The following is a 13,331-nucleotide window of genomic DNA, read 5'->3' as shown; positions in this document are numbered from 1 at the left end:
AAGGCTAATTTACGCAAAACTTCAAAGATGGTAAACATCCTCATGAAGACTAATGATGACATATTTTAGGAGTGCATAATAGTAGGTATAGAGAAAAAACTTCAGGGTAAAATGTTATTGCTGTTCTTATTGCTAAAGGGCATACTCCTTAAGAACCAAAGTTAATTATCAGTCCTTTGACCTATGAGGAAAACAAATTTCATGGACTCCCCTAAAGATTCCTATATAGTACAAATAAAATGCCGAAATATTTTGGGAACACATTTTGGAGCACTGGATGTGTCAATAAAATAATGTGTAAATTGCCAAATGTGATCTAGGAACTCCCTGCAAACATCAGATTAGGCTCTATTCTCTATCTGAATACTGACTTTGCTTTGCTTTGTAACTCCTATCTTCACTAATAATGCCTTTTCCCCCCTCTTGTGTGCATCCTAGCCTATATTCTCTTTCATCATTCTACAGTGGTCAATGTGGTTATTGTACACCTTCACTTTCAATGAAAGCTGAGGGAAAGAAGCCTGATAACCTGCCCTCCCCCCATACATAAAAGAAGCCATTTAAAAAATAAAAGCAGCAAGCTACTAAATTTGACTCATTCAAATCTTGGTAATTAACATGTATAGTATTTTATGAGAGAGACAGAGAGAGAAAGAAAAAAATTAGCAGAAATGGAGGAAAACATATTACATCCTAAATACCACCAAATTGCCAAAATACACATTTGGGTAGTAATCTCCAGAGAACTCTCCGGAGGCACAGCATCTATCATGCTGATTTCCCTGAATAATATTACAGGGTAGTCCTGTGTACTTCTCTTGGTGGTGGTGGTGGTGGTGGTGGTGGTGTGTGGTGTGTGTGTGTGTGTGTGTGTGTGTAAAGAATTATCATATGGAACCTCACAAGTCTCTAAAACCTTTCTGCAATTATCCCTCATAGGATTACCACACTGATGAGTTTGTTCAACAGGAGCTGTTGTGACTTCCTAATTTAACTCCTATAGAGATGATTTGTATCGAAGATAAAACACTATATTTGAACTCAATTCCCACCTTATCCCTGAGCTTATGCTACCAAGCAATTCTTATAATGTTTGGAGTTCTATTAGGCTATAGAGAAAAATCTACGGTTTCAGCTAAACCCTTTAATCCCCAGGCCTATGTAAAGGACTGTCTCAAGGTAGTCGCTAGCCCATGGGTTCTCAAAGTATGGTCTGAAGACCCCTGGAGGAGTCCCTGAGGCCCTTTTAGTGGGTCTGCAGATTAAAAATTATTTTGTATAATAACACCAAGATGAGTTACATTCAATTAAGCATTTTTCTTTTGAAATTAAGCAGACTTTTGGAAACCCAGATGTGCATAGCCCTGTAGTAGGCTAAGTGGAAGTTACAAAGGCAATAGTAGCTTTTTTCCCCCTCTCATTATCTCGTGAGGAGACAGAGGACTTTTCCAGATGCTACATGACATATGGTTATGTCATCTCTTTGACAGCTGAGAGATGTGTGCTTCTGTTTCTTGGGTTTTAAATATTTCCCAGTCTTGATACCTAAAACAATTAGTATCAATAGATAGAACCCACACCCAAGAACTCCTTGGGGCCTTCAATAACTTTAAAGAGTGTTAAGGTGTCCTGAGACCAAAAATTTTGCAAATTGTTGCTTTATCAGGATTTCTGTTATTTCTAGAATGCATTTCTTTCTAACTGATCTACTTGGGAAAAAAAAATCACTACCTCATGGCAATTATTGCTTTCCTATCAATATGGAGATTATATTTCTGAAGGAGATTGACCAAAATTATATTAAAAGGTTTAAATAAAACAAGTGGATCCATGTTATAACATGAGGAAGAGAGCTGTCCCACTAGAAGTCTGACATTAGATAGCTCAGAGTCCCCGCTCTCTAACAAGTCTCCCCTACTAGAGAAAGGGACAGCTTCTGATTTGTGGGATGGGATAAGGAGACAATCTGTATAATAATAACACAATATTATTCTGCCCATATGAAATTCTGGTAGCCGGGGTGCCAGGTGTATTCATAATCCCGATGCTGTCAATTTTAAGCCTGAAGCCCCAAGAGGCGAGCAGTGTTTAGTACATCATCCCTTGTTAAATAGCAGCCACAGAGTTGGCGGTAGCCAGTGAAGCATTCCCTGCCATGTAGGACACGCCAGTTGTCTATAAATAGGACCTGTGAATGGGCAAAAAAAAAAAGAGAGAAAACACTATCAGAAGAAGGACAGACCAAGGGAACCCTAAGTCAGAAGAGATCATTTAAAAGACAAGCTTTAGGTTGTTCTCTGGTTACATTAAATGAGGTATTTTTCTTTTGAAATTAAACAAACGTTTGGAAACTAAGATGTGTATAGCCCTGTAGTAGGCTAAATGGAAGTTACAGAGGCAACAGTAGGTAATAGGCCCTGCAGTGGAAGAGCTTCTGTTTCTCAAGTAATTGTTCTCTTATCAAAGCAAATCAGATAATTGGTTTCTTTCTTTTTCTTTAATTCTTATTCTACCCTTTCTCAAAGGGTTAAATTATCTCATGACATTTTATGCTAAGCTGAAGGTATTTTTCATCCAGAGGAAATACCAAAATAAAAACTACGGAATCATGAAGCTGGAAGGACCCTTGGGGGTCATCCAGTTAAACCCCCTCACCATACAAATAGAGTTACTGATGCCTTAGAGATGGGATGAGGCTTGCTTCCAGGGCATTCAGTGAGTGAGCCACAGGACCATGACCAACACCAAGGACTCTTTTCTCTTTTTCCTTTGCAACATTGTGACTCACATATTAAGTAAGTACCCGTTCTTCACTGCTTCATTATTACAAGCTTGCTTGACATCTTTAGAGATTAGGACCCACCCTGCCAGGCTTTAGTTTGACCCAAAACTCATTCTCAGGTCTCCTCAACTCTATCGTTAGAGTCCGGTGTGCTGTATACCAGCGATGGACGACATCATAAGGAACGGTATTGATGACAGCCCGGTCATAGTTGTTGTACCTAACATGGAATCATGAGAAGAAGATCTCAAACACATGTTAAAGACATCTTTTGTTTATTGAACAATTTTATATAAGGCTTCCCCTATGTTCAATACTTGTCCCAGAGACGAAGTGCAATAAGTCAATATTCTCTCAGGAATATCACATTGGAGTGAGGAGTTCCACTGCCTGTTGACCGTGTTTTGTTTTTCTTTGAATAATCAAAGGATACGGGATAGAAGTTAAGTTCCAACTGGTTTCTCTCATCTTATGATATGATATTTTAAGTCTTTACTGGCCAAAGTTCATGGAAGCACTGGGGAAAGCTCTGAGCTTTCTCCTCACCAAACTGAGGTGGGGTGGACAAGAGAGGTTATACTAACAAAGCTTTCCTTTTAACAGGATGACTTACAACTTCTCAGGTGTCTCCCTTTGTGGGAGGAATCCCAGCTATAGCCTAGTGGACCATTCACCCAGGGATCTTCATTCATTCATTCAACCCTAACATTTATAGGCGCACTGGCTACATGTGGAGGAGGTAGCCAGGGGCTAGATCATGTATATATTGCCATGCAGGCCATGGTAAGGACTTTGGATTTTATTCTGAGTACCATGGGAAGCCACTGAAAAACCTTGCCTGAGATAATGGGTTTCTGTTTTGCCTAAGGCAAATTAACTTTTTACTGAAGTCTACTATACATTACGGGAAAGTACACAAATCGTAAGCTTGATGAATTTTCATCATGTAATCGCATCCATATCACTAGCACCCAGGTCAATAAACAGATCATTACCAGAACCCCAGAACCCTTCCTTATGCCCCTTTCCAGTAATGCCGCTCCCCCAACCCAAGGGTAACTGCCATCCTGACTTCTATCACCAAAGATTAGTTTTGCCTGTTTATATAAAACTTTATATAAATGCAATCACAATATGTATTCATTTGTGTCTGGCTTCTTTTTCATTTAATATTATGTTTAGGAGTTTCATCATTGTTTAGCAATAGTTTATTGGTGCTATACAGAAGTTGATTGTGTGATCACACCACAATTTATCCATTCTACCGTTGATGGACATATGAGTAATTTCCAGTTTGGAACTACTACAAACAGTGCTGTTATGAACATTCTATTACATGTCTTTGGTGAACAAATATATTCACTCCTGTTTGAAATAAACTTAAGAATGGAACTTATGGATCATAAGGTATGTGTATGCTCAGATTACTAGATACTGCCAAATATATTCTTTCCAAAGATAAATTATCATCCAGTGGTGTCATTTTTGGACATCTCAGGCAATATTCCTTAGTGTTATATAGTACATGGCACAATCAGAGCCAATATTCTTAGTTTTGTTGCATATAAAATGAGCATAATAACATCTGCTTAGCTGATCTCACAGGGATACTGCAAGAATCAAATGAAAAAATAGGCCAGGTGTGATGGCTCACGCCTGTAATCCCAGCACTTTGGGAGGCCGAAGCGGGCAGATCACCTCAGGTCAGGAGTTCAAGACCAGCCTGGCCAACATGGCGAAACCCCATCGCTACTAAAAATACCAAAAAAAAAATTAGCCAGGCGCGGTGGCACGTGCCTGTAGTCCCAGCTACTTGGGAGACTGAGGCAGGAGAATCACTTGAACCCGGGTGGCGGAGGCTGCTGTGAGCCAAGATTGCGCCATTGCACTCCAGCCTGGGCAACAGAACGAGACTCTGTCTCAAAGGAAAACAAAACAAACAAACAAACAAACAAAAAATAGAAAGAAAAAGAAAAAGAATATAATAGTCCATCCTCCCAGGCTTCAAGGGGCCATGCCTGGAGGGAGAATGGAGTGAGGACGCACAGTCTTCACCAGGTTATTGACACCCATTGTCATTTCCAGAAACTTCTAGTGCTGGGTTAGGCATTTGCAAAAATATTTTTAAATTTATTTATTTCATCATCCCAGAAGGAAAAGTGTTATTAACCTTCTTTTACATTTAAGGCAACTGAAACTTAGACACCTGCCACAAAGTTTATAAGTAGCAGAGAGGTTTTGAAATCTGGTCTCCTTAATTCTTTAACTCATTGTTTATGCCAGAGAACAGAAAAATGATCGTAATTCCTGTGTACGCTTGTTCATGAGAGCAACATTTTTACAGATCACACTTGTAATCTTTTGACTTCAAATTGAGATTTACAGTTTAGAAATGTTTCCATATACAGTATCTCATTGACCCTCTGTATGATAACCCCGTGAGGTAAGTAGTACAGCTGTTATTATCTTACTTTATAGATAAGGAAAATAATGATAAGGCCCTGTGATTTGTCCAAGTTTACATGGAATTTGGTATTCACTGTTTATATTAGATGGCGGTGTTTTCTAAAGGCAACAGAGAAAGTAGCAGGAAAAGTCTATTACACATAAGCAAAATGGTTGTGCAATATTCTTTGGATTAGAATAAGACTGTTTCTGGACTTTGGCACAAAGTGATGCCATCATATCATTGTGCAGTTTTTCCTTTCTTTCCTGCTTCGATATGAAGCAAGAGAGACCTGGAAGTAGGGGAAAGCAAATAAAGCAGGCATTTATCTGACAAGAAAAGCCAGGAAGATTTAACAAGGTTATCCTTCTTCTTAGCTGACAGACAAGTATTTCCCAAGACAGCTCCATAATTGAGTGGACAACGCATTTGATGGATTTGTGTATTGTGGTGTAAGTGAAAGCTGATGGGCTTTCAGATAGGTAGATAAATGGGCTTTCAGATAGATCACCATTACAATCTCAGTTCAGATGTGTGATCTTGGAGGAGCTATAGAAATTATAAAAATGCTAGAAGAAAACCTCGGGATGACTCTCCAGGATAATGCTCTGGGAAAAGATTTTATTGCTAAGACCCCAAAAGCACAGGAAACAAAACCCAAAAATAGATAAATGAGACTGGATTAAACTAAAGAGTTTCTGTGAGGCAAGGGAAACACTCAACAGAGTGAAGAAAAAACCCACAGTATGGGGATATGGCCATTGTAGAATACCAAAAATAACAGAGGTTGGCAAGTATGTGGAGAGAAAAGAACTCTTATACATTCAATAAACGGTGCTGGGAAAACTGGATGTCCGCATGCAGAAGAATGAAATTAGACCCTTTTCTTACAACATACACAAAAATCAACTAAAAATGGATTAAACACTTACATGTAAGACCTGACACCATAAATCTACTAGAAGAAAACATATGGTATAACTCTATGATACTCGTCTATACAATTACTTTTTGGATATGATCCAAAAGTACAAGCAACGGAAGAAAAAATAGGTAAATGAAATTACATCAAACTGAAAAGCTTCTGCACAGCAAAGGAAACAAAAGAATACAGAGACAACCTGCAGAATGGGAGAAAGTATCTGCAAACTATACGTCTGATAAGGGGTTAATATCTAAAATATTGAGGAACTCAAACAACTCAATAGTAAGAAAACAAATAACCTGATTTAAAAATGGGCAAAGGATCTGGATAGACATTTTTCAAAAGAAGACATACAAATGGCCAACAGGTATATGAAAAAGTGCTCAACATCACTAACAATCAGGTAAATTCAAATTAAAACCACCACAAGATATCACCTCATACTCCTTAGGATGGCTATTATTAAAAGGACAAAAGATAACAATGTTGATGAGGATGTGGAGATAAGTGAACCCTTGCACACTGTTGGTGGGAATGTAAATTAGTACAGCCATTATGGAAAACAATATGGAGGTTTCTAAAAAAAAAAAAAAAAAAGCTAAAAGCAGAACTACTACATCATCCGGCAATCTCACCACTGGGTGTATACCCAAAGGAAATGAAATCAGTATGTCTGAGAGATATCTTCCATGTTCTTTGCAGAAATATTCACAGTAGCCAAGATATAAAATCAATCTAGGCAGAATACATGGGAGAGTATATACAGAAAATGTGGTATGTATAAAAAGTGGAATACTATTCATCCTTGAAAAAGAAGAAAGTCCTGTCATTTGTGACAACATGGATGAACCTGGAGAACACTAAGTGAAAATAAGCCAGGCGCCATTAAAAAGTCAGGAAACAACAGGTGCTGGAGAGGATGTGGAGAAATAGGAACACTTTTATACTGTTGGTGGGATTGTAAACTAGTTCAACCATTATGGAAAACAATATGGCGATTCCTCAAGGATCTAGAACTAGATGTACCATATGACCCAGCCATCCCACTACTGGGTATATACCCAAAGGATTATAAATCATGCTGCTATAAAGACACATGCACACACATGTTTATTGCAGCACTATTCACAATAGCAAAGACTTGGAATCAACCCAAATGTCCATCTGTGACAGACTGGATTAAGAAAATGTGGCACATATACACCATGGAATATTATGCAGCCATAAAAAAGGATGAGTTTGCATCCTTTGTAGGGACATGGATGCAGCTGGAAACCATCATTGTTAGCAAACTATCACAAGAACAGAAAACCAAACACCGCATGTTCTCACTCATAGGTGGGAACTGAACAATGAGATCACTCGGACTCGGGAAGGGGAACATCACACATTGGGGCCTATCATGGGGAGGGGGGAGGGGGGAGGATTGCATTGGGAGTTATACCTGATATAAATGACGAATTGATGGGTGCTGACGAGTTGATGGGTGCAGCACACCAACATGGCACAAGTATACATATGTAACAAACCTGCACGTTATGCACATGTACCTAGAACTTGAAGTATAATAAAAAAAAAAAAAAAAAGAAAAAGAAAGAAAAGAAGCCAGGCACAAAAATATCAGTACTGCATGATCTCACTCATATGTGTAATGAAAAAAAAAGTTGATATCATAGAAATAGAGAGCAGAATGGTGGGTACCAGAGGCTGGTGGGTTGTGGAGTAGTGGTTGGGGAGATGCTGCTCAAAGGATACATAATTTTAGATCAGAGGAATAAGTTCAAGTGATCTATTTTTCAACATGGTGACTATAGTTAATAACAGTGTATTGTAATTTGAAAATGTCTAAGAAACAATCAATCAATGGAGTGAAGAGGTAACTCGCAGAATGTGAGAAAATGTTTGCAAACTATGCATCTACAAGAGATTAATGACCAGAATATATAAGGAGCTCAAACTCAATAACCAAAAAAGACATAATCCCTTAAAAATGGACAAAAGTTCTGAATAGACATTTCTCAAAAGAAGGCAGACAAATGGCAAATGGGTATATTTTTAAATGCTCCGTATCACTAATCATTAGGGACATGCAAATCAAAACCACAATATCACCTCACCCCAGTTACAAAGGCTATCATTAAAAAGACAAAAAATAGGCTGAAAGTCAGGATGGTTAATATGTACAAACACAGAGAGAATGAATAAGATCTAGTATTTGGCAGCACAATAGAGCAAGTATAGTTAACAATAACTTATTGTATATTTAAAAATAACTAAGAGAGTAGAATTGGAGTGTTCCCAACACAAAGAAATAATAAAGGCTTGAAATGATAGATACCCCAGTTATCCTGATTTGATCATTACATATTGTATGCCTGTATCAAAACATCACATGCACTCCATAAATATATACTATTATTTACCCATAATAATTAAAAATTTTAAAATTAAAATTCAATAAAATAAAATATAATAAAGTGATCTTAAAATAAATTTGCCCGTGGTTAGATATTACTTATTTGCTACACTTTAATTGATGATTTCTATTATAATTCATAGTACTTAGAATATATATATATATATATTAGAAAATATCATCTATAGGATTTTTGCTTTCATGAAGGTAATGATATTTTAAGCCTAAAACATGAGAATTTTCAATAATTTTCTCTAGTGTTTGGAAATTATTTTAATCCTCTGTTTAGTGCTCAAAAATGCTGTTCATTTGTGACTGATTAAACTTTCTAATAAAGTGATTTTATACTCTTTATGTTAAAGAAACAACAAATGCTGGTGAAGATGTGTAGAAGGGGAAACCTTATACATTGTTGATGGGAAAGTAAACTAGTATAGGCAATATGGACAACAGTACTGAGGTTCCTCAAAAAACCAAAACTAGAACTAGCATATGATCCAAAGCACTCACTACTGGGTATATTAAAAGGAAATGAAATCAGTATGTTGGAGAGATACCTGCACTCTCATTGTGATGGTTCAGTTTACGGGTCAGCTTGACTGGACTGAGGGATGCCAACATGTTCCCTGGGTGTGTCTGTGAGGGTGCTTCCAGGGGAGCTTGGTGTGTGAGACGGTGGGACTGCAACACTTCAGATCCACTGTCTTTTTTTTTTTTTTTTAATTATACTTTAAGTTCTAGGGTACATGTGCATAACGTGCAGGTTTGTTACATATGTATACTTGTGCCATGTTGGTGTGCTGCACCCATCAACTCATCAGCACCCATCAACTCGTCATTTACATCAGGTATAACTCCCAATGCAATCCCTCCCCCCTCCCCCCTCCCCATGATAGGCCCCGGTGTGTGATGTTCCCCTTCCGAGTCCAAGTGATCTCATTGTTCAGTTCCCACCTATGAGTAAGAACATGTGGTGTTTGGTTTTCTGTTCTTGTGATAGTTTGCTAAGAATGATGGTTTCCAGCTGCATCCATGTCCCTAGGGCAGGCACTGTCCTATTAGCTGGGAGCCTGGCTGGGACAAATAGGCAGAAGAGGAAGAACTCTCTGTCTCTGCTCAATCTATCTCCCTTCAGGAGCCAGATGCCTTTCCTCCTCCTGCCCTTGGGCATCAGACTGCAGTTTCTTCCACTTCTGCACTCTGGGACTTGCATCAACAGCCTCCTGTGGGCTCTTAGGCCTTTGGCCTCAGACTGGGGTCTGTACTGTCAGCTTCCCTAGTTCTGAGGCTTCCAGACTTGGAGTGAATCATGCTACCAGCTTCTTCGGTTCTCCAGCTTGCAGATGGCCTATTGTGGGACTTCTCCACCTCTATAATCAGCTGAACCAATTACACCTCATAAATCCTCTCTCATATATCCTATCGGTTCTGTCTCTCTGGAGAACCTTGACTAACACACCCATGTTTACTGCAGCACTATTCACAATAGCCAAGATATGGAATCAACCTAAGTGTCCATCAACAGATGAATGGATAAAGAAAATGTGGTGCATATGCACAATGGAGTACTATTCAGCCATAAAAAATAATGAGATCCTGTCACATGTGACAACATGGATAAGCCTGTAGGATATTACATTAGGGGAAATAAGCCAGGCACAGAAAGACAAACTTTGCATGTTCTCACTTGTTTGTGTGAGCTAAAAATTAAGTAATTGAAATGAAGATAGAGAGTAGAAGGGAGGCTGGGAAGGTTAGTGGGAATGTGGGGAGGAAATGGGGAAGGTTAATGGGTACAGAAAACAGAAAGAATGAATAAGGCCTAGTATTTGCTAGCACCACAGGGAGACTACAGTAAAAAAATAATTTAATCGTACTTCTAAAATAACCAAAAGAGCATAATTTGGTTGTTTGTAATACAATGATAAATGCTTGAGGTGATGGATACCCCATTTACCCTGATGTGATTATTACGTACTGCATACCTATATTAGAACATCTCGTGTAACCCATAAATATGTACACCTATTATGTAACCACAAAATAAAAAATAAAAATAAAATAAATATAAATTTAAAAGCTGATGTTATAGAGGTAGAAATTAGAACAGTGGTTACCAGAGGCAGGGGAGGGGAGGAGGGAAGGAGAGATGGGAAGAGGTTGGTCATTGGGTACAAAGTTACAGTTATAGTTAGATAGGAGGAGGGTGACAATAGTCAACAATAATATGCTGTATAGTTCAAAATAGCTAGAAGAGATGATTTTGAATGTTCTCACTAAAAGAATAAGAGGGGGAATACTACAATCAATCTATGCCTATATATTTGATAGCTTATATGAACCAATTTCTTAAACACACATGATAAAAAAACTAACTCAAAGAAAAGTAGATAATCTGAATAGCCTGACATCTATTAAAGAAACTGAATCTGTAATTTAAAACTTTTCAAAAAAGAGAACTCCAGGCCAGACAATTTCACTCATGAATTCTATCCAACATTTATGTAAGATGTAATATAAATTTTACAGTCTCTTTCAGAAAATTAAGGAGAGAAAATGACCCCACTCATATTATGAGGATAGCATCATCCTAATACCAAACTCAGACAAAGATATTACAAGAAAAAAACTAAGTAGCAATATCTCACATAAACATAGGTACAAATATTCTTACTAAGATATTAGCCAATCACCTCTAGCAATGTATAAAAAAGATAATAATACATCAAGATCAAGTGGAGTTTATCCCAGGTATTCAAAGCTGGTTCAACATTCAAAAATCAATCAATGTATTTTATTATATTGTCATACTAAATAAGAAACATCAGATGATCATATAAATAAATGCAGAAAAGGCATTCAATAAAATTCAATATTAATTAATGATAAAATTCCCAACATGTTAGGAATAGAAGGAAATTTCCTTATTCTAAAAAAGGGTATCCATGGAAAACCTACAGTGAACCACTGATTAATTTTCCCCTAAAATCAGAAATAAGTCAAGGATGTCCTTTCTCACCACTACTCTTCACTGTTAGTCCTAGAAGTCCCAGCTAGTGCAATAACACGTGCACACACACGCGCGCGCAAGCAGAGGGAGAGAGAAGTGAAAGGCATACACATTATAAGGGAGACAAAATACCCCATTATGTTGAAAACCCCAAATAATGTACAATAAAACTCCTAAAGACCCTTCCAGAAGACTCCTAGACTTGATAAAGAACTTCAGTAAAGTTTCAGGATACAAAATCAATGTACAAAACACAGTAGCATTTCTCTACACCAGTATCATTCAAGCTAAGAACCAAATGAAGAACCCATTTACAATAGCCACAAAAAATAAAACACCTAGGAATACGTTTAATTGAGGAGGCGAAAGATCTCTACAAGAGGAACTACAAAACACTGATGAAAAGATTGTGTATGACACAAATAAATGAAAAAGCATCCCATGCTCATGGATCAAAAGAATCGATATTATTAAAATGACCACACCGCTCCAAGCAATTTACAGATTTAATGCAATCTCTATCAAATTACCAACACATTTTTTCACATAATTAAAAAAACTTAAAATTCATATGAAACCCAAAGAAGAGACTGAATAGCCAAACCAATCCTAAGCAAAAAGAACAAAGCTTGAAGTATTACATTCTGACTTTGAATTATACTACAAGGCTATAGCAACCAAAACATCATGATATTGGTATAAAAATAGACATATAGACCAATGGAACAGAATAGTGAACCCAGAAATAAAAGTACCTATTAACAACTGATCTTCTGCAACATCGACGAAATTAAACATTAGGGAAAGAATACCCTATTCAATATGGTGCTAGGAAAACGGGCTAGCCATATGTAGAAGAATGAAACTGGACCCCTATCTCTCACCATATACATGAATTAACTCGAGATGGATTAAAGATTATATTTTAGACATGAAACTGTAAAAATCCTGTAAGAAAATGTAGGAAAAATTCTTCTGGACATTGGCCTGGCTTAGGCAAAGAATTTATGACCAAGTCCTCCAAAGCAATGCAACACAAACAAAAATAAACAGATGGGACTCACTTAAGCTAAAAACCTTCCACACAGCAAAAGAAACAATCAACAGAGTAAACCTACCTAATGAGAAAAAATATTTCCAAATTATGTATCTAACAAAGGCTAATATCCAGAATCTGCAAGAAACTCCAACAACTCAACAAGAAAAAAAGAAAAAAAAAAACAAACAAGCAACGCCATTAAAAAGTAGGCAAAAGGCCATGAATGGGTGTTTTTTGAAAGACATACAAGTGGCCAAACAAACATGTAAAAGATGCTCAATATCACTAATTATCAGAGAAATGCAAATTAAAACCACACAATACTATCTTACACCAGTCAGAATAGCTATTATTTAAAAATCAAAAAACAACAGATGTTGGTGAGGATGTGGAGAAAAAAGTAAAGCTTATGCACTGTTAGTGGGAATGTAAATTATCATAACATTTATGGAAAAAAGTATGGAGATTTCTCAAAGAACTAAAAATAGAACTACCATTTGATCCAGCAATCTCACTACTGCACATCTACCCATCTACATTTTACATATACATGGAATACTATGCAGCCACAAAAAATAATGAAGTCATGTGTTTCACAGTAACATGAGTGGAACTGGAGTACATTATCTTAAGTAAAATGATTCAGAAACAGAAAGTCAAATATCACGTATTCTCACTTGTAAGTGAGAGCTTAACAATGGGTACACATGGAC

At 37.3% G+C, this 13,331-nt stretch overlaps 1 protein-coding gene across 5 annotated transcripts in view; it reads right to left on the bottom strand.

Moving 5' to 3' along the window:
- Nucleotides 1–589: 589 nt before the first annotated feature.
- The window catches only part of TMLHE (trimethyllysine hydroxylase, epsilon), an 88,487-nt gene continuing 75,745 nt past the window's right edge, over nt 590–13,331 (bottom strand). For 4 of the 5 annotated variants that reach the window (XM_033200835.1, XM_033200832.1, XM_033200833.1 and 1 more), the window contains 2 exons: nt 2,864–3,002; nt 614–2,188 (listed from right to left, as the gene is read on the bottom strand). In XM_033200835.1, the coding sequence (XP_033056726.1) occupies nt 2,057–2,188; nt 2,864–3,002 (271 nt within the window). In that variant the 3' untranslated portion in view covers nt 614–2,056. Of the gene's footprint in view, nt 2,189–2,863; nt 3,003–13,331 lie in introns of all 5 variants that reach the window. The other variant, XM_033200837.1, reaches the window with a different exon arrangement.

This window comes from Trachypithecus francoisi, unplaced genomic scaffold (assembly GCF_009764315.1).
Source record: "Trachypithecus francoisi isolate TF-2019V2 unplaced genomic scaffold, Tfra_2.0 Lachesis_group6, whole genome shotgun sequence".
Classification (NCBI taxonomy): domain Eukaryota; kingdom Metazoa; phylum Chordata; class Mammalia; order Primates; family Cercopithecidae; genus Trachypithecus; species Trachypithecus francoisi.
Note: the sequence above shows the minus strand (reverse complement) of the source record. Positions and strands in the feature narration are given on the sequence as shown.